Consider the following 26,695-nt stretch of genomic DNA (forward strand, 5'->3'; position numbering starts at 1 on the left):
AAAAAAAAAAAAAATGTTTTTTTTTATTATTCCATTACTTTCGGCATCGTAGCGCGAGCTACTGTATGCCGGTCCTACATTTTTAATCCCCGTACTCACTGTGCTATCGTTGATTGAAGAATCCGGGGAATGGGCGTTCCTATGGTGAGAGAAGGTGATTGACGGCCGGCCCTGGCACGTCACGCTTCTCCGGAAATAGCCGAAATAGGCTTGGCTATTCACGGCGCCTGCGCATAGCCTGTGCGCAGGCGCTGTGAATAGCCGAGACCTACTCCGGCTGTCTTCGGGGAGCGTGACGTGCCAGAGCCGGCCGTCAATCATCCTCCCTCTCCATAGGCACGCCCATTCCCCGCGGGAGTCGGATTCTTCAATCAACAATAGCACAGTGAGTACGGGGATTAAAAATTTAAGACCGGCATACCGTAGCTCGCGCTACGATGCCGAAAGTAATGGAATAATGAGGTGAAGGAGGGTGAACTACCGCTTTAATGACTTAGGCGAGTCATGGCTCTTTGATTATAGACCTACCCCACACTATAAAAGGTTCCTTCGCAGAGGAGCCATTTGCAGTGTGATATTGGAGTAGAGATAGATATAACATCACTCTCTTCACTGTGATTCTATTGTGAGTGTAGAGTGTCAGTGTAGTGTAGAGCTGCACGATTAATTGTTAAGAATCAAAGATCTTTTTCCCTTCCCGATCTTCAAAACAGCATGTCACGATTCTTTCTAACAAGTGCAGAGAGTTCTCACAGCTGAAAAAAAAATTGAGGCAGCCTGCCAAGTTTTATCGCAAATAAGTAGAAACAGAGGGCCAGATTCACGTAGAATCGCGGCGGCGTAACTTATCCTAGATAAGTTACACCGCCGCAATTTTTCATCGCAAGTGCCTGATTCACCAAGCACTTGCGATGAAAACTACGCCCGCGGCCTCCGGCGCAAGGCGGGCCAATTCAAATGGGCGTGCCATTTAAATTAGGCGCACGCCCGCGCCGGACCTACTGCGCATGCTCCGTTTCTTAACTCCCGCCGTGCTTTGCGCGCCGTGACGTCATTTTTTTGAACGGCGACACGCGTAACGTACTTCCGTATTCCCGGACGGCTTACGCAAACGACGTTAAATTTTGAATTTCGACGTGGGAAAGACGGCCATACTTTAGACAGCAATACACTTGCTGACTAAAGTTAGGGCACCAAAAAAAAAGTGTAACTTTGCGACGGGAAACTAGACTAGCGGCGACGTAGCGAACGCGAAAAACCGTTGTGGATCGGCCGTAACTCCTAATTTTCATACCCGACGCTGGTTTACGACGCAAACTCCCCCCAGCGGCGGCCGCGGTACTGCATCCTAAGATCCGACAGTGTAAAACAATTACACATGTCGGATCTTAGGGATATCTATGCGTAACTGATTCTATGAATCAGTCGCCTAGATAGAAACAGAGATACGACAGCGTATCAGGAGAAACGCCGTCGTATCTCATTTGTGAATCTGGCCCAGAGTATCTTTTCATTCTTTCATCAAAGGAAAGAACTGGCGTGTAAATTAAGGAGGTTTAACCATTTAAAGACCAAAGCCTTTCTGACACGTGTTGCTTACAAGTAAAAATCATTATTTTCTGCTAAAAAATTACTTGGAACACCCAAACATTGTATATGTTTAGCAGAGAAAAAAATGGTGGTTGTTGCAATATTTTATGTTACACCATATTTAAAAAATACACTTTAACGAATTAAAAAAAACCCTGTAAAGTTAGCCCAACTTTTTTTGTATAATGTGAAAGATGAAGTTACACCGCGAGAATCGTGATCTTTATTCTAAGCAAAAAAAAACATGATTCTCATTTTAGCCAAAATCGTGCAGCTCTAATGTAGTGTGAATATAGTAAAAGTGCAGTGTCAGTGTAGTACATCTGTGCAGTTTTACTGTAGTATCTTGAAGTGTGTCAGTGTAGTGTCAGGCCAGTTTTACTGCAGTATATTGTAGTGTGTCAGTGCAGTTTTACTGAAGTATATTGAAGTGCATCAGTATAGATTTACTGCAGTTTAACCACTTAAGGACCGCCTCCTGCACATTTACTTCGGCAGAATGGCACATGCACTTACAGGTACGTCCTGTGCTAGTGCCCAGCCGTGGGTCGCGGGCACGCCCCCGCGACCTGGTCCGAAGCTCCGGGACCGCGGGACCCACGGACCCGATCGCCACTGGAGTCCCGCTATCGGTCCCCGGAGCTGAAGAACGGGGAGAGCTGTGTGTAAACACAGCTTCCCCGTTCTTCACTGTGGCAGCGTCATCGATCGTGTGATCCCTTTTTTTAGGGATACACAATCGATGATGTCACACCTATAGCCACACCCCCCTACAGTTAGAAACACATATTAGGTCATACATAACCCCTTCAGCGCCCCCTTGTGGTTAACTCCCAAACTGCTATTGTCATTTTCACAGTAAACAATGCATTTTAAATGCATTTTTTGCTGTGAAAATGACAATGGTCCCAAAAATGTGTCGAAATTTATTATAGCAAAAAGTAAAAAATATTGATTTTTTTTCAAAATTGTCGCTCTATTTTTGTTTATAGCGCAAAAAATAAAAACTGCAGAGGTGATCAAATACCACCAAAAGAAAGCTCTATTTGTTGGGAAAAAGGGACGCCAATTTTGTTTGGGAGCCATGTCGCACGACCGCGCAATTGTCTGTTAAAGCGACGCAGTGCCGAATCGCATAACCTGGCCGGGTCCTTTAGCTGCCTAAAGGTCCGGGTCTTAAGTGGATATTGTAGTGCGTCAGGTCAGTTTACTGCATTATATTGTAGTGCATCAGTGCAGTTTTACTACAGTATATTAAAGTGCATCAGTGCAGTTTTACTGCAGTAAATTGAAGTACATCAGTGAAGTCTTACTTCAGTATATTGAAATGCTGGTAACCTATAGTTTAGAAAAAGGAAAACCAAGAATGTTGTCTTCCAGAGATTACAACTATTGCTGACACTGCAATGTAAGGCTACCGTCACAGTTGGCAGTTAGCAGAACACGGTGTCATATCTACAACCCGGGAGGAATTGAGCCCTTGCAGCTTCCGCCAGGAAGACCTCTGATTACCATATCGGAATTAGAGAAAAGTCACAAGGAAATGTGGAAATGAAAGCTGGACAGGAAACACAACCGAGTGAGTGTTTTCCGAAAAAAGGAAATTAATAATTTTTGTCTGCTGAGTCCATTGGTAATCACAGCATCATCAGCAACAAACTTTTAACTCTTTAACATGCCAATGATAGTAATCCTCATCTAATATACATATTAACACTATTAAACTACTTGCAGAATTTGTAATAAACTTTAACATTAGCAATATTGAAGGATTGCATTGATCTTCGCCACCAAGAGAAACAATGGATCGTGTCACAACTGAAGTCTATATAATTCACTGAACACAGTTTGAAGCGAGTAGGACATTTTAAAAATGATAAGTGAATGGTAATTATGGCATGATGTACCCACTTTAACTGAACAATACTTCGCTACGCTCAACTCTGAGCACTGGGTACCATGTATATAAAAATCCAAGAAGCATTAGGATCAAAGGTAGATTGGTTGGGAACTACCAGATGCACAAGGGTCTCAGACAACTAGATAACAACAAAAACCTGGGGAATGCCCAGGGAAAAACCAAGCCTACTTACCGACCAGCTAGCAGACAACCAATTAACCTGTCTAACACTATGCGTTAAAAACAGGGGTCTAGTCCGCACGCATTTGCAAACGCATGCGTGAGCCACAGAGCCGCGCCAAGGCACCCTGTAATATCTGTGGTCCTAACACTAAACAATGAGTGTCCCCACAGTGGAGGCACATGCATTTTAATGGATAGATAGGGGCAGGTGGACTGAAGGGGAGCCACCCCTTCTTAAAGGTACAAGAGCACACCAAACACCCAGCATATAGCACAGTGGCTGCAAAGGTGTTGGTGCACTGCTGGACACTACAAGCACCATAGGTGAAACACAAACATGTCCACCGCCCCCATCTATAGCTGGCTATCGCAGTAAGAAGCATTGGAAGGCTAAAACAGATAACAACAAAAACCTGGGGAATGCCCAGGGAAAAACCAAGCCTACTTACCGACCAGCTAGCAGACAACCAATTAACCTGTCTAACACTACAGACAACTAGAGTCTCATGCAAGATTTGTGTATCTATAAGTAATCATATAGGGGCAGATCCACGTAGATTGCGCTTCTCTCCGCCGGGCTTAGCGTATCTAAGATACACTACGCCGCCGTAACTTTTTTTTTTTTCGTAGTGTACCTTTGGCGGCGTAGATGGGGGCGTGTTTTATGTAAATGCATCATGACCTGACGTAAACAATGCAATGCGCCGTCCGTGGGGGTATCCCAGTGCGCATGCTCGAAATTAAACCAGAACAAGCCAATGCTTCTGACGGTGATGTCATTCTACGCAAATCCCTATTCGCGAACGACTTACGCAAGCGACGCAAAAAATTCAAAATGCGACGCGGGAACGACGGCCATACTTAACATTGAGTACGCCTCATAATAGCAGGGGTAACTATACGCCGGAAAAAGCCGAACGTAAAAAAATGCGCTGGCCGGACGTAAGTTTGTGGATCGCCGTAACTAGCTAATTTGCATACTCGACGCGGAATTAGACGGAAACGCCACCTAGCGGCCGGCGGAAAAAATGCACCTAAGATCCGACGGCGTACTAAGACGCCTGTCGGATCGATCCCAGATGCCCAGATGCCGTCGTATCTTGTTTTGTGGATACAAAACAAAGATACGACGCGGGAACTTTAAAATTATGTGGCGTATCAATAGATAAGCCGGCGTAATTCTTTTGTGGATCTGCCCCTTAGAGTTCTCTTTTATGCACTGCCTGTGTTAGGTTTACTAATACTTACATGGAGCAAAGTAACTCCAGGATTTTAGGCAAGCAAAGAAGCAGAGATCTATGGCCAATGTTCTCAATGAGACACATGGTACCATTAGTTGTCGCAGGATGAGGCACTGCACAAATTTTGATGACAATGTTGCCAGCAGACACAAAGCAGTGTCAAAGGAACCTGTGATTATACAATCTGGCTTTGATTTTATTGCTATAGTGAGTGAGATTGTTTAAGGGTGACTATAGCACTTAACTAACCACTAAATGTTGTCTTGCTGTCAGGTTAAGATACATGTTATCTTCTTGGATCACTCAGGATATCCCTGAGGCCTCGTACACACCACCGGACATGTCCGATGAAAACGGTCCGCGGACCGTTTTCATCGGACATGTCCGCTCGGAGATTTCGGTCTGATGGCTGTACAGACCATCAAACCGAAATCCCCGCGGACAGAGAACGCGGTGACGTAGACGACACCGACGTTCTCTATCGCGCAAGTTCAATGCTTCCACGCATGCGTCGAATCAATTCGACGCATGCGCGGGATTTCAGTCCGCTGGTTAGACGTACTAACCAGCGGACATGTCCGACGGACAGCTTTCCAGTGGACATGTTTCTTAGCATGCTAAGAAACATTTGTCCGCTGGAAATCTGTCCGCTAGCCTGTACACACGATTGGATCTGTCCGCTGAAACTGGTCCAGGGACCAGTTTCAGCGGACATGTCCGGTCGTGTGTACGAGGCCTGACAGAATCTCTATCTTCTTCCAACTGTCTCAAGTCAAATGTTGTTCCTCCCCCAATGGATTCTCCATAACTTATAATAAATAGATGAGTAGTTGGCTGAAATAGTGATATCCTAATGATGGCATCTTGGGAGGAAGAACAGACACAAAATACAGCAGGAAAATCCTACGACTAAAGCCTCGTACACACGATCGGATTTCCATCGGACAAAGCCGTGGAATTCTGTGCGAAGGGCATTGGCCGTGAACTTGTTCTGCATTCAAATGGCAAAACTTTGTCGGCTAACAAGCAGAAACTACGTGGTCTTTCTGCTCTTTAGCACCACCCTTTGGGCAACTTCTGCTAATGTTGTCTTATGGTTAGCATTACTTCTGAGCAATGCGTGTTTGTACACACGATCGGAAAATCCGACAAGACACATTTGGTGTCGGAAAATTATGGAGTATACAAACGGTTGGATTATCCGTCAAAACCCTGCCAAACAATTCCCGCCGGAAAATCCGATCGTGTGTACGAGGCTTAAAGTGGATGTAAACCCCCAAAAAATTTTTTTTGGTTTTGATGTCACAATGTAGAGTATAAGATTCCCTATCATCTGTGCCCAGTCTTGCCACACAGAGTTAATCCAGCGCTGAGCAATCCTCTTTTAATGTTCAGTGAAAATTAACAGAATTCCAGATAAAAACTTGCCAAATTATAAAGTCCGTTTCTCTGTTCTTGCTTTGTGTTACAGGTTATTTACATATCTAGAGCTTGGACATGTTTATCATATGTTATGTTATGTTTATCATAATATGAGGTGATCCAAAGTTCATTGTATATTACCAGGATATGTAAATAACCTGTAACACAAAGCAAGAACAGAGAAACAGACTTTATAATTTGGCAAGTTGTTATCTGGAATTCTGTTAATTTTCACTGAACATTAAAAGAGGATTGCTCAGCGCTGGATTAACTCTGTGTGGCAAGACTGGGCACAGATGATAGGGAATCTTATACTCTACATTGTGACATCAAAAACAAAATCAAAAATTTTTGGGTTTACATCCACTTTAAGAGCTATATGAATGTTGTGTGTGAGCGAAACTATTGGTTCTTATGCAAACCTATAATGTCAGTATAGGGTGGGAAGTGAGAGAAAATCTCTCCAAAGCGAGGTAAAACCCCTCCCAGGCAGTTGCCATTAGAATAAGTGTCCCTCCTGCAGGATTTTAACCTCACCTTTTATTGACCGCTATTTTTTTGTTTTTTTCCTTCTCGCTCGCAATGCCAGTGGTCACCAGGATCAATAGAGCAATAGAGAGAGTAAATCAACCCAGCAGAGACACAGACATCGATCAAAAGCTGAGAGGGGTTCTAACCTTTCCCCCACTCCTTCCAAAATAAAAATAAAATGGCTTTAGCTGTATTTTAAATAACCTATTTCTGCTTTTAACAGAAACAGTTGCATAGAAAAAAAAAATTCAAGAACAGAAATTTAACGACACCAATGCACTTAAAAATAAGAGAAATGATCATGGCCAACAGAACCACATCTTACACATCATTAAAGTCACGTCTCTGGCTGCTAAGCCAGGAACAGCCTCCTCCAAAGTAGCGTTTTATGAATATGTAAAATATTAATTCTATTCCTAAGAATAGCCTGACAGGCTGCCAGATCTGCCCTGTGGGGATAAAAAAAAAACCCTGATGTGTTCTACCATTTGGCATTCCCTTTCCGCCCCCGCCTTAAACCTATAAAGGTGTCACAATGCTACACTTCTTGTTGTAAAGGCCCATTTAGAAGTAATTGTGATCCCTTCCTCCCACATGCCCTGCCAGAACACCTTTGTGTCGCAGCCTTGTGCATCCCCTGCTTCTTTCTTTTCAAAGGATATTTCTTGCATGTTTTTCTTTCACAGCGGCTTCTTGAGTGTTGATAGCTTTGTTTATACTCACAGTCTGAAAAAGGAAACAGAAAAGCGGGGTGAGAGACGACCTACACACAATAGACTGAGAATAAACCAGTAAAGGCAACATTCAGCAATGCAGCTGCTTCTCCGCTACCCCAGAGCCTGGTGGATAGGCATTATAAGGGATTTTAAAAGCGACAGCTGGAATGCCATCCCTGGCCCAAATTCTCTCTGTGCCAACTGAATGGATGGGTATTACATGCATCACAGACATTTGAGAGTTCTACAAATCCATGTAAAGCAATAAACTAAGGTAGACTGCCCTTAAAGGGCTACAAAACATATTACAACTTGGTTTATGAAACAAACAACAACATGACTTAACTTAAAGCGGAGTTCCACCCTAAAGTGGAACTTCCACTCATCTGATTCCTCCCCCCCTCCGGTGCTACAATTGGCACCTTTCGAAGGGAGGGGAGAGGTATCCCTTCCCACTTCCAGGAGGCGGTCGTGGCCAATGGCCTGTGACGTCACCGCGGGGCTCCGTCCTCATACTCCCTGGGCCGCCGGGCCTATAGGAGAGAGGAGCGGGGCCTCGTGCATGCGCAGTAGGGATCCCGGCGTGAAGCCAAAAGGCCGAATGGCGGCGGCAGCACCCAACAGCTGATGGAAACATCAGCTGCTGTGCCGACATCGAGGGACTCCAGGACAAGTAAGTGTCCATTTATTAAAAGCCAGCAGCTTCAGTATGCAGTCAGTAAGCTGCTGGCTTTTAATTTTTATTTTTTTCCCAGAACACCACTTTAAAGTGAGAAAAAGAGAGGGAATTGTCAAGGGCTACTCCAAAATGTTGCCCCAAGATGCCAATGGAGTTTAAGGACTATCTCGGTAAACAGAAATTAGACAGCGTAATTATAAAAATATACATTTATTAAGAAAGACTTTAACTTAAAGTGTTACTAAACCCAGGACCCCGCATTCACTATATCTGATCTCCCACAGTACACAGAATACAGAAATGCAATTATTTTAGTAAATATAACCTGTTAAATACCCTTTCTCATCAGCAGAATACAGTATAGCAGTCTTGTGACTTCTATTAATGTCCAGTCAAGTACTGGTAAAAGCTCATATGAGGAGTTTTCTGACTATCCTATGAGGCAGCAGGACCCCTGGCCCTCTGTCTGGACAGTGTCGATTGGCCTTGTGCTGATCACATGCACCCTTCCATAAAAAAAAAACAACCTCTCTAGCAATACACACCAAACTGAGCATGTGCACCAGAGTGAGCCCTCCAGATACCTGTCACCCATAACAAGCAAAGGCATAATGCAGGGTTGCCAACCTCCTGCAGCATTTTTCTGACAAAACAGTGAAAATTTACTGGCGGAGCACATTTAATACTGGCAACCTGAGAAATTACAGAACTCCTTTTGAAAACGAACACAGTGAATATTTGAACAGTATAAACATGATATGGAAACACTGACAATACCTATAACAAAGAAATTAGCTTGATTTACACTTAAAGCGGGGGTTCACCCCAAAAAAAATTTTTAACATTACATTTAGCCAAGTTGTCAGAATGACATTAGGCTGTTTTTTTTTTTATTTCATTGCCGTACATACCGTATCTGGGTATGTAATCTGCGGGAATGGGCGTTCCCAATTGATTGACATCCTTCCGACCGGCGCATACAGCGCGTCACAAGTTGCCGAAAGAAGCCGGACTGCGAGTCGGCTCTATACGGCGCCTGCGCACCGACGTTCGGCTTCTTTCGGCAACTCTTTCGGCAACTCGTGACGCACTGTATGCGCTGGTCGGAAGGATGTCAATCAATTAGGAACGCCCAGTCCCACAGATTACATACCCGGAAGCGGCAGTGAAAATACGGTATGTACAGCAATGAAATAAAAAAAACAGCCTAATGTCATTCTGACAACTCGGCTGAATGTAATGTTAAATTTTTTTTTTTGGGTGAACCCCCGCTTTAAAAAGTCAATACAGCATGAAATTATCAGCCCCTGAGATTTCTGGCAGTTGTAAAAAATCAGATTTTTACAAACTGTCAGTAAATTTACTGGTGGTCGGCAACCCTGAAGTCATTCCCTGCAAGTCGTGTGTATCTGTGTGGTTGTGGAGTGGGGGGGGGGGGGGGCAGAGAATACTTTGGCTTCTTATGATTGACTGAGTATAGTGACAGCTTCCTGTTGGGACAGCGCAGGTTGGTTCAACCAAGGATCTGAACATGCTTTAGCTCATTCCTAGTAGGCACCACTTAGCTTGACAAACTTTTGACTAAAAAATCTAAGAAGCCAGGTGGAAACTTGTCTTGTCAATATTCCTATCGCACCTGTTGCTGGAAAGTATGGCTCTTAAAATGGTGGGTGCTGTAGCAATTACCAGTTGGGTTCTGGAAACTTTAACTGCTTGCCGACCAGCCGCCGCAGTTCTACGGCGGCAGGTCGGCTCCCCTACGCGAGAGCCCGTAGCTATACGTCGGCTCTCGAAGCGGCCACTAGGGGCGCGTGCGCGCACCCCCCGCTCGCCCCCGACTCCCGTGAGCGATCGCTCGTTACAGAGCGAGGACCGGGAGCTGTGTGTGTAAACACACAGCTCCCTGACACAGCTTCCGGTCCTGTCAGGGAGAGGAATGCTGATCTTCTGTTCATACAATGTAGTCCACCCCCCCTACAGTTAGAACACACCCAGGGAACATACTTAACCCCTTCCCCGCCCCCTAGTGTTAACCCCTTCACTTCCAGTGGCATTTTTATAGTAATCCAATGCATTTTTATAGCACTGATCGCTATAGATAAAAATTAATGGGTACTTGTCAGACGCCTTCTCCGTTTCGAACGGGACCCACCAAGGCTGCCCTCTATCTCCAATCATATTTATTATAACTCTAGAACCTATTCTTAGGAGAATTAGAAATAATCCTGATATTAAGGGTATTGATATCAACAACAAAACGTACAAATTAGCCGCTTATGCCGATGGCATCTTACTCTTTTTGACGGATCCCATTAATACTATACCTAATTTATTAAAAGACTTTTCTATTTTCTCTCAGATTTCCAACCTTTCAGTTAATTTTGATAAATCCAGAGCTTTGAATGTCACTCTACGAAATAACATAGTGTCTCTATGTAAACACAATTTTCCATTTAAATGGGAAGATCAATCCCTATCCTACTTAGGCATACACATACCTCTTCAACTAAAAGATTTGTATTCTTTCAACTTTCTGCCGATTCTTAAATCCATTCAAGAAGACCTACTGAAATGGGACAAAGATTTTTTCTCCTGGTTTGGAAGAATAGCCATAATTAGAATGAATATTCTCCAAACCATCCCGATTAAATTGCCAGCTTCTTTTTTTTTTTTTTTTTTTTTCTTTATTCCGCCTCAGAGAACTATCAGGATACTCAATCACTTTAGCGTTCAATTTGCAGTCTCCTTTGTTCACATCATGGTTGGAAATTTCTTTTTTTAATCTGTATAAAAAACTATGCTTAAAATTTGTTTGGAATTCCAAACAACCTAGGATTAAATGGGAGACACTGACCAATCCTAAACTGTTAGGTGGAGTAGGATTACCGAATTTACAGAAGTATTATTGGTCTTGCCATTTATCCCGTATCATTGACTGGCAGGTTAACAAAAAGACGAAAGATTGGATTGACCTTGAGGGAGTATTTTCTAAAAGCCCCTTACATCATCTCCCTTGGACTGTTCCACGTAAAATACCCCGCGATAATAGTAACCACCCCATTACGGGTCCCACACTACAAATCTTTAGATCATTATGTGCTAAATACAACATCTCATCCTCCCCGGGTCCGATGACTCCTATCCCCGTGATTCCGAACCTTTTTCCTGTTTCTACGAATTCCTTCTCCATTAATCCTACCTTAACACCCTCTCTAAGAGCAGAACTCTTTTTCGTTAATGGTAAATCTTTAACATACGATACCTTTTGTCGTTCATTTCCGGACTTCAATATTTCTAAAATGGACTATGAAATTATACAAAATTCTGTATTAAACTCTAACCCCCCTCTGACTTGGAATAAACCCAAAACCCCTATTGAAAAGTTATGTGTTACTGATGACCCCCAAAGACATCTTATACCGAAAACATACTCGCTTTTATTTTCTGATGTAGATCTTGAGAAGGATGAAAAAATCCTACATTGGGAGAGAGATCTTGACTTACACCTCTCTGCCAATGATTGGCGTCATATTTTCACCAATATTCATAAGGGTTCTATGAATGTCCTTACTCAGGAAAATAATTATAAACTTTTTTCCAAATGGTACAGGACACCCTATATCATCCATAAATTCTGCCCTACCACTCCCCCGACCTGTTGGCGCTGCAAGTCCTCTTTGGGGACTCTCCTACATATTTGGTGGGACTGCCCCATTATACAACCCTTTTGGAGTGATGTTCACCGCATTATCCCTCTTATCACATCCTATTCTCCAGATTTTTCCGCTGCCAAATTCATGCTACACCATACCTCATTACCACAACACATATACAAAAATACGTTGATACTGCCACTGATTAATGCAGCCAAGCTCTGTATCCCGACACACTGGAAGGACACTTCCCCTCCTAGTATTTTGGAATGGCTCCGGAGAATTGAACGAACTGCGGAAATAGAGGATCTAATTTTTCAATCATTGGATTCCCCTACTAAGTTTCGTGATAAATGGAATAGCTGGACAAGCTTTACTGGATCTAATGAATATCTTAACCTAACTCTTCACTCTAGACGTTAATTGAATTTGTTCCGATTTCATCTGCGAAAGGTTTTTTTAATTTTTTTTTTTTTTATTACATTATGACCCCCCCCCCCCCTTATTTTTTTTCTTTTCTTTCTTTTTCTCCCTTTTTATTGTTATTATCTCTTTTTTGATTTAATAATTTCCATTACAATAAATTGTAATGTCCTTCGATATAACTGTTCTCATTTTATATGTAATTGTAATTGGAATATGCATTTAAATGACTTATACTGTTCTATGGATATTATTAATCCACCCCATTTCATCTAATGCTTATCTTGATGTACTCTCACGTATGTATTGCTTTGTTATATGATTTATTCAGAAATACCAATAAAATGTTTAAACAAAAAAATGCCAATGGTCCCAAAAATGTGTCAAAAGTGCCTGAAGTGTCCGCCATAATGTCGCAGTACCGAAAAAAATCGCTGATCGCCGCAATTACTAGTAAAAAAAAAATATTAATAAAAATGCCATAAAAATACCCCCTATTTTGTAAACACTATAACTTTTGCGCAAACCAATCAATAAACGCTTATTGCGATTTTTTTTAACGAAAAATATGTAGAAGAATACGTATCGGCCTAAACTGAGGATAAAAATGTTTTTTTATATATTTTTGGGGGATATTTATTATAGCAAAAAGTAAAAAATATTGCATTTTTTTCAAAATTGGCGCTCTATTTTTGTTTATAGCGCAAAAACTAAAAACTGCAGAGGTGATCAAATACCACCAAAAGAAAGCTCCATTTGTGGGGAAAAAAGGACGCCAATTTTGTTTGGGAGCCACGTCACACGACCGCGCAATTGTCAGTTAAAGCGACGCAGTGCCGAATCGCAAAAAGTGCTCTGTTCTTTGACCAGCAATATGGTCCGGGGGTTAAGTGGTTAAGCAACTATACATATTCCCCAACAAACCACGGATCAAACCATGGACGGGAAGTTGTTGATCCATGGTGTGCTGGAGAACATGTACATTCGGTGGAAAATTGTGACTGCACCCATTCAGATGACTCAGGCCCCGTACACACGACCGGATCTGTCTGCTGGGATTTATCCGTGGATCAGTTCCAGCAGACAAATCCGGTCGTGTGTACAGCCTAGCGGACATTTTTCGGCGGACATTTGCCCAGCCGACTGGTTTTCAAGTGGATAAAAATTTCTTAGCATGCTAAGAAATCTATCCGCTGGAAACCTGTCCGTCGGACGTGTTCGGTCGTCTGTACAGACTCACCGGACACGTCCGACCGTCCGCCATCCCTCGAATGCGTCGTACTGATTCGACGCATGCGTGGAAGCTTTGAACTTCCACGCTGGGCGGACATGTCCGCTGAAAACGGTCCGGCGGACCGTTTTCAGTGGATTATCCGCCCGTGTGTACGGGGCCTGAGAGTACAATCACAGGCAGGGAAGATTCCTTCCATCCACACTGTTTGGGAATAAACTGAATTTTCTTATGCAGCCAGTGGAGCTGAATGGGAGAAATTGAAGCGTGTATGGCTTGCTAACAGTCTGGGCATTTTCTGAAGTTTCGATCTTATCACTGGTGATCCTGATTTTCCTCTTTAATGCATCCACTATTGTAATATGGCCGCCCTCTGAGCTCCCGGTAGGAATGGATGGGAGAGTAAGCTGGGCGAATCACTGCAAGGCTCAGTCTGACATACACTGAGGTAAGCAGAAACTATTCTGTTGACTGCTTTCCTGTTTTTATGCAGTTTATTTCCCAGAAGGAAAACTGAATAACTGGGCATGTCAGCCAAATACATTATGCTGTGCCCAGTACTTGATATCCCTGGGACGGGGGAAACAGACCAGTGAAATAAATAGCTTCTCTATACAACAAGTGGTTTTGTGCCTGTGATCAGGCCTTGATAAAAGTTATTAAACTTTATACCTTCATAGCAGACTGCCAACATTCATACCTTTCATTCCTTAACTTTCATATTGCCTCTTTCATACCTGCTTTCTATATCATCTACCCGTTTGTTACCATTTCCTAAACTACAATATTCTACAAAATGCAGAAATGCTTTTCACTGAATTAACAGAATTTACTTTCCTCAGAAAATTACTCACAGGCACCCTGCTGCCATACAGTATTGAGAAATATCAGATACAAGCCCATTACTAAGGGGGGGCGTGTGACCCTAAACTGTCCTGTCGGCCGCAATGTGCGCCAAAGCACAATCTCACTTCCCCTGCAATAGGAAGGGACAAAACAGAGATCTTGCTGATTTGACTCTCCCTGCTAATTTTTGTTGAGTATAACAGTGTTCCGTACAAAATGAAAGTACATTTCTGCTATGGCCCCATCTATTTTGCAATAACATTATAATTTTGTAATGTTATATACAGTGCCTGTAAAAACGTATTCATACCCTCACTTGTGAGGTCAGGCACTAATGTTGGATGATGAAGCCTTGCTTGCAGTCTCCACACTAATTCGTCCCAAAGGTGTCCTATCGGGTTGAGGTCAGGATTCTGTACATGCCAGTCAAGTTCCTCCACCCCAAACTCGCTCATCCATTTCTTTATGGACCTTGCTTTGTGCACTGGTCCAACTCATTTGGTGGAGTGGAGAATATGGTGTGGGGTTGTTTTTCAGGGCCCTCTTTCGGGGATCTGTGAAAACCGAGCCATCGGCGGTGTTCGTGGCTCGGTCCTTAGTGCAGAGACGGTGGGGGACAGCTGCAGATCGGTCTGATGCTGCATCCACCTAGGTAAGTATGAATAGGAAATAAAAAATATATATATTCTTCTCTTTTAAACTGACTGGCTCCTAGATTTTGGCAAAACATTCCATCCCTGAAAATATCAGGCTTTTGTCATGTTATCACTAAAGATATGAACATGAAGGTTATTGAGGAGAGTATTGGCACTAATGCTAACAAGATTAACCCATTCCTAAACTTCTAACAGGACTTAATAGGAGACACCTAGATGTGTTTGTACACAACTTTAGTGAGCTTTCAATGGGCCCCAAGAGCCTCAAAACTCAGTGTGCTCAATTCTGTACATCTTTAACCCCTTCCCTACCGACGCATTGTCAAATGACGTCGGCAGGAACCCTCCATCGATCCGGGTGGACGTCATATGACGTCCTGTATTCCCGGCCTTCTAGGGCCCGCGGCATCGCTAGTGACCCAGCGGCTGCGATTGCCGCCGGGCACCGGGGATTGCCGGTGATCACGGCAGGAGTGTGGATCTGTGTGTGTAAACACACAGATCCACCTCCTGTCAGAGGTGAGGGGACCAATGCTGTGTTCCCAGTACAGAGGAACACACATCGGTCTCCTCCCCTTGTAAATCCCCTCCCCCTACAGTTAGAACACACTATAGGGAACATTTTAACCCCTTCAGCGCCCCCTAGTGGTTAACCCCTTCCCTGCCAGTCACATTTACACAGTAATCAGTGCATACTTATAGCACTAATCACTGTATAAATGTGAATTGTCCCAAAAACGTGTCAAAAGTGTCCGATGTGTTCGCCGCAATGTCACGGTCACAATAAAAAAATCGCAGATCGCCGCCATTACTAGTAAAAAAAAATTATAAAATAAAAATATCATCAATCTATCACCTGTAGACGCTATAACTTTTGCGCAAACCAATCAATATACGATTATTGCGATTTTGTTTTTAGCAAAAATATGTAGAAGAATACGTATCGGCCTAAACTGAGGAAAAAATATGTTTTTTTTAAAAAAAATGTGATATTTATTAAATAAAAAAGTAAAACATTGTGTTTTTTAAAAGAAAAATCCCTCTTCTTTTGTTTATAGTGCAAAAAATAAAAACCGCAGAGATGATCAAATACCACCAAACGAAAGCTCTATTTGTGGGGGGGGGGGGGAAACGTAAAGATTTAGTTTGGGTACAGTGTTGCATGACCACGCAATTGTCATTCAAAGTGCAACAGCGCTGAAAACTAAAAATTGGTCTGGGCAGGAAGGGGGTGAAAATGCCCTGTATGGAAGGGGTTAAATATGAGTTGAGGCCTGCACCTTCTGAAAAATTAATTCTGATATACCCAAGTAACAGCCAGATTGAAGTGAGTAAAAAAAAAAAAATGTTTTTACATTAAAGGCAAGCTGTTAAAAAAAAGTTCATTTTTTGGGTGGAACTCCGCTTTAAGGCCGGGTTCACACTGTCGCCACATGCGGCACACAGCAGGGGTCCGGTGAGTGCTGATTCAGTGGTTCAGGTCCGATTTCAGCCCGAATTTTGGGCTGAAATCAAACCTGAAACGCACCAAAAAAGGCACACGTTTTTCCGGCACACCGCACCAGATCCGCTGCGGAGATATATGAACCGACTCCATAGAGAGCCAGTCACATTCTCCTGCTATGCGAATTGAATGAGGGGAAACGTGCATTCAATTCACATAGGTTTGAACCCGGCCTTAAAGTTGAGCTATGCCTTGCCTCCTCCTAAATGAAATATTCTTTATATGTGGAAGGCTGGAGCATTTATCTCTATGCATTTCACTGGGGAGAAAAAAAGGCATCTTCAGGATAAAGCTTTACAATGTGATTAGAAATGTACAGGCCATTTCACCATGTGTATAATCTCCTGCTTTAATCTCCCCGTGTGTGCTCATGACAATCCTAGCAGACCCAGTTATAGCTCTGTAGAATGGCAGGGGTGGATGTGGCAGTGCAGTATCCACCCCCAAATCTTTTTAACATTTGTAATAAACTATCAAAAACTATTTTTTTGTAATGTTTTTTATGGAGAATATCAATTTTTGTGAGATCCTTCGGACAGCACATTAAACAATACACTGCCTTTATGGCCGGCCATACATGTTTGGAATTTTGGCCGGTGCAGCCGGAGCTGGCCAAGATTCAAACTGTTAATGGGCAGGCTGAATGTACCCAGTTGATTGATTGATCAACTTGGGTGCAACCAGCCTGACAGATTCTCTTCCAATTATCGCTAGTGGCTGCTACAGCCAATCGAGAAAATCACTGTCTTTTCCCAACGGGAATGGCTTCCCCTGCCGGAAGCAGACAATAGCTCATCAGGAGGGATTCCCCTGTCAGCACTGTCTGTGTTGATGGGGGAATCAACCCGTGGTTGCAGGAGAGAAATTTGCACCGTGTATATAGCTAGATTCACGTAGGGTTACGCCGGCGTATCAGTAGATATGCTGTCGTAACTCTGAATCTACGCCGTCGTAAATTTAAGCGTATTCTGGAAACCAGATACGCTTAAATTAGGCTAAGATACGAGCGGCGTAAGTCTCCTACGCAGTCATATCTTAGGGTGCATATTTACGCTGGCCGCTAGGTGGCGCTTCCGTTGAGTTTGGCGTAGAATATGCAAATTACTAGATACGTCGATTCATGAACGTACGTGCGCCCGTCGCAGTAAAGATACGCCGTTTACGTAAGAGGTACGCCGGTGTAAAGATAAAGCTGCACCCTAGGTGGCCTAGCCAAAGTATGGCCGTCATTCCCGCGTCGAAATTTGAAAATTTTACGTCGTTTGCGTAAGTCGTCCGTGAATGGGGCTGGATGTAATTTACGTTCACGTCGAAACCAATACGTCCTTGCGGTGTACTTTGGAACAATGCACACTGGGATATGTACACGGACGGCGCATGCGCCGTTCGTAAAAAACGTCAGAAACGTTGGGTTTACCAATCATTTACATAAAACACGCCCCCCTCATTCTCATTTGAATTAGGCGCGCTTACGCCGGCCCCATTTACGCTACGACTCTGTAATTTAGGAGGCAAGTGCTTTGTGAATACAGCACTTGCCTCTCTGACTTACGGCGGCGTAGCGCATATGCGATACGCTACGCCGCCTGAACAGTATATATATCTTATCTCAACAGCTGTTATGTAACAAAACTGGCTGTAGTGGCTAATCTTAAAAATGTAATATCGTATACAAATACAGTAACAAAAATACAGAAGAGCAAGCATGAAAAAAAAAGTCATTATAAATTTTTTTTTGGGGAAACAGTGCAATAATAACTTAAATATAATAATAAAATATGCAATATACTGCATTTGCCCTTTTAGCATTGTATACATGTGGAAGTAAACCCTCCCATCTTTTCCAGCTAAAGAAACTGTCATCTTGGCCTATGTTTGATCTGCAGTTGCAATGGTGGTGCACGTGTGATCAATTATGACACCAGCCATTTGATGGTTTGACAGCTCATTTAAGAGCACAAGCACCCGTGACAGTTATCATTCACGGCATGCCTTGTATGTAACTTTTTGGGGAAACCGCTAAATCGATGGGTTTAGTTCCACTTTAAGGTGACCTTATTCAGTGCAGTTTTCCCAATGCATGGTACAAAAAGTTATGTTTGCTTCATATTTGGTGTTTTCATTGACATTGCAGCAAATGTAATAATCTCTGACCAATTTTTAAAGTTCACCCTAGAATTGCTCTATAATACATTTAGGCCGGGTTCACACCTATGCGAATTAAGTGCGGCTTAAACCGCATCCAATACGCAGAACATTTCTAAATACATTGTTTTCAATGAGGCTGGTTCACATATGTGTGATGCATTCACACTGCGCATTGCAGTAAAAACGTGTGCGGATTTTATGCCTTGCGGTGCGGCTCAGGTGCGAATTCAGATCCATTATCTTCTATGGGTACGCAGCTGATTCGCAGATGTGTTCAGTTCTCTTCAGGAATTTCTCTCATTCAGCTCAATACACTTCTCCCCCACTCTCCTCTCACCTGTAACTTCTCCCAGGTCTCCAAATTTGCATCTAAAACGTCGCTAATCTGCTGAACACTTCTGTAATCTCTCTGCAAAGATAAGAGAGCTGAAATTCGCACTGCACAAGTGTGATTCCGGCCTTAAAGGGGTTGTAAATGTATTTTTTATTTTAATTTAAATAACAAACATACCATACTTACCTCCACTATGCAGTTTGTTTTTCACAGAGTAGTCCCGATCCTCGTCTTCTGGGGTCCCTTGGCGGCTGTCTCGGCTCCTCCCCACAACAGCTAACCCCCGTTCTGTGAAGCCATAGCTGCTGACTGTATCACTCGGCTCCACCCCACGGCGTGCAGCGTCATTGTTTTGATTGACAGCAGCGGGAGCCAATGGCTGCGCTGCTATCAATCTCCAATGAAGAGCCACCTCAAGCTGGGGGAAACCATCGCGGGATTGCGCCCACAGAGTTTCGTGGCTCAGGTAATTAAACGGGGGGGCTGGGGGGCCCGAGAGTGCATAGGATGCATTAAGGTGAAAAAACATAAAGCTCTACAACCCCTTTAACCACTTAAGGACCGCCTCCTGCACATATATGTCGGCAGAATGGCTCGGCTGGGCACAAGCACGTACCTGTACGTCCTCTTTAAGTGCCCAGCCGTGGGTCGCGGGCGCGCGCCAGCGACCCGGTCCGAAGCTCCGTGACCACAGCCGCAAGACCCACGGACCCGATCGCTGATGGAGTCCCGCGATCAGTCCCCGGAGCTGAAGAACGTTCTTCACTGTGGCGCTGTCATTGATCGCGTGTTCCCTGATACAGGGAAGCACGATCAATGACGTCACACGTTCAGCCCCGCCCCCCTACAGTTAGAAACACATATGAGGTCACACTTAACCCTTCAGCGCCCCCCCAGTGGTTAACTCCCAAACTGCAATTGTCATTTTCACAGTAAACAATGCAGTTTTATAGAATTGTTTGCTGTGAAAATGACAATTGTCCCAAAAATTTGTCAAAATTGAACGCCGAAATGTCGCGGTCACGAAAAAAAAATCGCTGATCGCCGCCATTAGTAGTAAAAAAAAAAAATATATTAATAAAAATGCAATAAAACTATCCCCTAATTTGTAAACACTATGGGCCAAATTCCCAAAAACGTAGCCTAACTTAACTTTCAGCAGTTAAGTTACACAGGCGTTAAATTTCTACCTAAGTGCCCGATCTTCAAAGCACTTACCTAGAAATTACACGCCGTGTAACTTAAGTGCCTCCGTCGGTCCTCCTCTCCGGGGGGCGATTACAATTTAAATGAGGCGCGCTCCCGCGCCGTCCGTACTGCGCATGCGTGTGACGTAATTTTCCCGACGTGCAGCGCGCAAACGTAATTTACGCCGGGCTTTGTGGATTGCGACGGGACAATAAAGTTGCGACGGGTGAAAAAAAAAATACGCGCCGGGAAAAAAAATTCAAATTTTAAAAAAAACGCGGCGATCGGAAAAAAGGTCTAGTTTTACATGGTGTACTAACTTTCCACATTGTAAAACCAGCCCTAATTTTGCACAAGCAAATCAGAACTTACGCAGAAAACACAAAGCTTAAAAGCTTTGTGGATCTGCTTAAAGGGGTTGTAAAGACAAAAATATTTTCCTCTTAAATTAAAGTCTGACAGTAGCTGATAAAGTAAAAAGTAATGTTTTGCATTATAACTAGTTTGATACCTGTTGAAATTGAGCTGTTTTATTCACCTCCAGCACTCCTGAATCATTATTCTCACTGACTTCCTGGTTTGCGGTGCGCATTCATTTTTGCTACATCACGGGCTAATGGGAACTACAGTTCCCATTAGGCTTAGCCTCCATGCCTGTGAGGGATAAGAGAGCATCTTCACGCAGGGCTGTAGTCATAGGGAGGGGGTGAGCACATTCTGCTTTCCACCATGCAAACCGGCTCAGATGCTGTTGGAAAGCAAGAAGAGGAGAGACAGGAAATGGCATTTTCAAACCTGGATTACTGTATTTTGGAGGTCTAAAGGAAAAATGAGGTAAGTGATATTTAAATGCTCTAGCTTAAAGGAGTCAATTGATCTAATAAAAAACGAACCTTTAGTGTTCCTTTAAGTACTCATTTGCATGCGCTAGCCGGCATTTCGACTCGAAATGCCCCCAGCGGCGGATGCGGTACTGCATCCTAAGATCTGACAGTGTAAGTGTCTTACAGATGTCGGATCTTCTGCCTAACTTTGGAAAAATCCTTTTGAGGATCGTTTCCAAAGTTAGGCACAGAGATACGCAGGCTGAACAGCAGTTCCGCCTGCGTATCTCTTTTAAGAATTTGGCCCTATACATTTTGCGCAAAATAATCGATAAACGCTTATTGCGATTTTTTTTACCAAAAATAGGTAGAAGAACACGTATTGGCTTAAACTGAGGAAAAAAAAGTTTTTATATATATTTTTGGGGGATATTAATTATAGCAAAAAGGAAAAAATATTGAATTTTTTTCAAAATTGTCGCTCTATTTTTGTTTATTTATGTGTTTATTCTTTTTTATTTTTTATGTTAATAGAGTAATTGTAGGGTGAACTTCCATTTTAACTGTTTTTGTTTTCTCTGTACTAAAGAGGGCTATTGTTATATCAACATATCAGCAGTAAGAATGGTTATTTGTATGAACAGCTAACCTGCAATTTTCCTAGGTGAATTTGATTGTTGCCTAATAGGGAATTATGACAAAAATGTGATACATGATGTCCTGTGCATCCATGCGACAAGTTACATTGCACAGGTCCAGATACATAGTTATGGGAGTAATGACCCCACTTCTGTAAGGATGACCAGATGCCGAGATTGAAGATCACTTTATGAAGATTTGACACTTTGGATAATAGCTTTAACAGCTGTATGGAATGAAAAACTGAAAAGGGCAGGTAGAAGCCAGTAAATTCAGTACAAAAACAGTGGCAGTTGCTGTCCAGCAAAGGAAGATTGGATGATGTGACCTGGATCTAGAGTTCACCTCACAGCACAGAAAGGTTAGCTGACAATCCTTCTTACAGCTGTTGAGCATCAACTGGCGGCTAAAAATCCCCTAAACAGCGAAATGTGAACAGAGTACCATATGGACAATCATTTCTCAGAGCGGCCATGTGATTGTGTCATGATGCATAAGGAACACTCAGGAACATGTGCATTTCAGCATAATGTTATGATGCACTCAGGTGTTAATCATTTTGATATCGCGTCCCACTTGTTTTAATACAGTGTCACTGCAGGGAAGACTGAAAAAAAAATAGGAAAAGTTCCCACCTGCAGCTTAGTCATTTATCATAAACGTATTATCCCTGCACACCTCATACACAGACCCCTGAGGCAAAGAAATAAAAAATACATAAAGGTTCATTACAAACCCATCAGTAATGCCGCCGCGGCGTACACGCGATCGGTTCGTCTGATGAAAACGGTCTTTTTCATCAGACGAACCGATCGTGTGTGGGCCCCATCGTTTTTTTTTTATCCATCGGTGAAAAAACTAGGAACTTGTTTTAAAATCATCTGATGGTTAAAAAATCGATAGAAAAAAATGATCGTCTGTGGGCACGTCCATCGGTTAACCACTTAAGACCCGGACCTTTATGCAGGTAAAGGACCTGGCCAGTTTTTGCGATTCGGCACTGCGTCGCTTTAACTAACAATTGCGCGGTCGTGCGATGTGGCTTTTTCCCACAAATAGAGCTTTCTTTTGGTGGTATTTGATCACCTCTGAGGTTTTATAAACAAAAATAGAGCGACAATTTTGAAAAAGAAACAATATTTTTTACTTTTTGCTATAATAAATACCGTATTTATCGGCGTATACCGCGCACTATTTTGCCCTGAAAATCAGGGCAAAATCGTGGGTGCGCCATATACGCCGAAACCCGCTTTCCCGCCACGACTTTGAATACTGCGCCGGCATATACCGAGCGCAGTACACTTGTGTATCTTCGGGCAGTCTCGGCGCCTCACACGCTGACGTCCTGAGCGTACAGGACGTCAGCGCGAGAGTTGCCGAGCCTGCCCGACGTTACACAAGTGTACTGCGCTCGGTATATGTCGGCGCAGTATTCAAACTCGGCGCGGGAAACGATCGGGGAGGACGCCGCAGAAGGACGCCGGACCCGACGAAGAGGACACCCGAAGCCGCAGAAGGACGCCGGACCCGACGAAGAGGACACCCGAAGACGCAGAAGGACGCCGGACCACAGGATTCACGGCAACTTTAGGGGTGGGCGGTATACGCGGGAGCGCGTTATACCGCGATAAATACGGTATCCCCAAAAAAGATATAAAAAAAAAAATGTTTTCCTCAGTTTAGGCCGATACGTATTTTTCTACCTATTCTTGGTAAAAAAAAATCGCAATAAGCGTTTATCGATTGGTTTGCACAAAATTTATAGCGTTTACAAAATAGGAGATAGTTTTATTGCATTTTTATTAATATTTTTATTTTTTACTACTAATGGCGGCGAACAGCGATTTTTTTTGTGACCGCGACATTATGGCGGACACATCGGACAATTTTGACACATTTTTGGGACCATTGTCATTTTCACAGCAAAAAATGCTATAAAAATGCATTGTTTACTGTGAAAATCACAATTGCAGTTTAGAAGTTAACCACTAGGGGGCACTGAAGGGGTTAAGTGTGTCCACATATATGTTTCTAACTGTAGGGGGCGGGGATGGACGTGTGACGTCATTGATCGTGTTTCCCTATATCAGGGAACACACGATCAATGACACTGCCACAACGAAGAACAGGGAAGGTGTGTTTACACACACCTCTCCCTGTTCTTCAGCTCCGGAGGACCGATCGCGGGACACCGGCGGCGATCGGGTCCTGCGGGCGCGGTCGAGGAGCTTCGGACCGGGTCATCTGTGCCATCTGTGTCCCATTATGGAGATTTTTCACACTTCTCTTTTAAAAATTTAACAGCACACTGACTTGGAACATGCAGGCATAAAAACGTGTTCTGCTAATTAACTAAACACATAAATAAAGGCATACAATGTATAATCATTTAAAAATATATGCAGCTGCTTTATTATCTTGCATTTTAATAGTTTGGTTCTTAAAACCATTTTGCAACGCTAGTACAAATGCCCAGAGCATGGTCTTATTTATCTATACGGTCAGTTCATGCAATGATTATCACAGGCCAGTATGACTCCAAGCACTAATGTATTCCTAAACACACAAACGTATGTGGCGTAACCATGGACAAATAACTAGGACCGGAAAAGATATATCTGGGTCAAAGTATGAAAAAATAATCATCGCTGCATAGAGTTTCAAAACTGCATAGTCATCTGTGCAGAAAATGTAAATTAAACGCTGAATTGTACATTGAAGACAGAAAATAAACTGTAAAAAAAAGGGGTAATTTTATTCAGATATTTTTATTTTTTATTTATTTTCAAATTCTTCTATGTGACTATGTTGTATAGGAGACATATATTTTCAAAATGCAATAAATTATATCCATACAGGACCATATTATAACTGGTGATTTTTTTTTTAAATATCCAGGTTTGAGTTAAAGCGGAGTTCCACCCACAATTTCACTTTTTAAATATAAATACCCCTGTAATACACAAGCTTAATGTATTCTAGTAAAGTTAGTCTGTAAACTAAGGTCCATTTTGTTAGGTTGTTACAGCATTTAGATAGTTTATAATCTAGAAATAGACCGTGGCCATCTTAAGTGTGGGCATCATGAAGCCAGACTGTATGACTTCCTGGATTTCAGCTTTGCATATCTCGCACATGCTCAGTGCACAAGCAATGTAATAGGTTTCAGTCAGGTTTGCAAGGACTACTGGGAAACATGATGCCTATCCCAGAAACCCTTGCAAATAGCCTAGGCAAATAAGGAGGAGGAAGTAATGAAGGACTACAAAAGAAAGGTATTTACAAGCAACAAATTAAATAAAAATTGTCCATTCTGAACACTATGAGATTAGAGCATGCAGCACAGACAAACATAAAAAAAATGGGTGGAACTCCACTTTAATGCTTTTAGGGAATACTTCCATCTGCTGCTGACATCTCTTTGTATTAAAAGTGAAGTTTAGGATTTAAAAAAAAATTAACATTTAAACTTATCTAGGTACACCAATCCCAGAGCCAGGGTTAGCACTAATAAAGATGTTTCAGATGTTTTTACTTTGCAGAGGGGGACCAGGCAGGGCTGTCCGCTCTCGCCACTCCTGTTCGCATTGGCCATTGAGCCTCTGGCTCTGGCGGTGCGACAGACGGCGGAAGTGGATGGGATCTGTTACGGTTCCCTCTCTGAAAAGATATCTCTATACGCGGACGATGCCCTGATTTACCTCGACGGAACGGAGCGGTCTTTTGTCTCCCTGATGAGGGTGGTGGAGGAATTTGGGAAGGTCTCCGGGTTAAGAGTTGGTTGGGAAAAATCGGTTGCATTCCCTATAGGCCCTATGCTTGATTATTCCTACCTTTCAAGGTCCAAATTGTCCATTCAACCTACCTTTAAATACTTGGGGATAAATGTTAATGCAGACCTGTCTTCCTACGAAACTCTAAATGTTACCCCAATTGTTACACACATGGAGACTAGGCTCAAAACCTGGACCTCCTTGCCGCTTAACCTCATTGGCCGGGTGAACATTTTCAAGATGATTTACCTACCAAAATTTTTGTATGTGTTTCGGGCATCCCCAATTTTTTTGTTAAAAAAACTTTTTAAAAAACTTGACTCGATCCTTTTCACCTTTTTGTGGCAGGGATCGAGCCCTCGCATGGCCAGGGCCTCTCTCCAGGCGCCTAAACTGGAGGGGGGTCTGGCTTGCCCTAACCTACGTCGGTATTTTATAGCATCTCAACTAACGTATGTCTATGATTGGTTCCTGGAGGCCTCCCCATCATGCTCCACAGCTCTACTGACTGCTCAAGTAGGCTCCAGGGACTCGTTGGTCGATGACCTTCTCAGGTCTAGGGCGGGACGATGCTCCCGTTATGCTCCGACAGAGGTAGGCTGGTTGGTGTGGCATGAGGGCAATGACTTGCTCACTGATTCAGGAGGGGTATCTCCTAGGGCCCCCCTATGGCACAATGCAAATTTCCCTGAGCTCCTGGGTCATCCCGACTCTGGGTGGTGGACCCAGGTTGGGATCACGCGTGCTTCCCACATTTTTATCAATGATCGGTTTCTCTCATTTGAAGAACTGCGGGCCCGCAATGGGATACAGGCGAAATTTCTATTCAGATACATTTCCCTCCGCCATGCGGTTCGGGCACAGTTTGGGGGTCTGGCCCAGGGGCTCTCAGAATCGCCTCTGGAGGTTCTCATGTCATACTCAGACTTAGAGAAATTGGTCACAGTGTTCTATACAAGCCTACAGTCTGTGGGGGTTGCACCATTTCAAATTGCCCAAAGAAAGTGGGAGGTGGATATTCCGGGGCTGTCCGAGGAGGGATGGGAGGAGGCCTCGGAGGCGTGCTTCCTTGATCTCATAGGCTCTAATGATCAATACATACAATTTAAGTTCATCCACCAGTTGCACTATACCCCTGCCAGGTTGGCCCGTATGGGTCTGAATCCCAGTGCTTCCTGCCCCAGGTGTGACTCCACGGAGGCCAACTATTTACA

At 43.3% G+C, this 26,695-nt stretch overlaps 1 protein-coding gene across 2 annotated transcripts in view; it reads right to left on the reverse strand.

Moving 5' to 3' along the window:
• HIP1 (huntingtin interacting protein 1) overlaps window positions 1-26,695 on the reverse strand; it is a 190,684-nt gene that overhangs the window by 123,857 nt on the left and 40,132 nt on the right. For both annotated transcript variants that reach the window (XM_040338493.1, XM_040338492.1), the window contains one exon: window positions 7,530-7,593. In XM_040338493.1, coding sequence (XP_040194427.1) covers window positions 7,530-7,593 — 64 coding nt within the window. The remainder of the gene's footprint in view (window positions 1-7,529; window positions 7,594-26,695) is intronic.

The sequence above is a fragment of the Rana temporaria genome, chromosome 2 (genome assembly GCF_905171775.1).
Source record: "Rana temporaria chromosome 2, aRanTem1.1, whole genome shotgun sequence".
NCBI classification, from domain to species: Eukaryota; Metazoa; Chordata; class Amphibia; order Anura; family Ranidae; genus Rana; species Rana temporaria.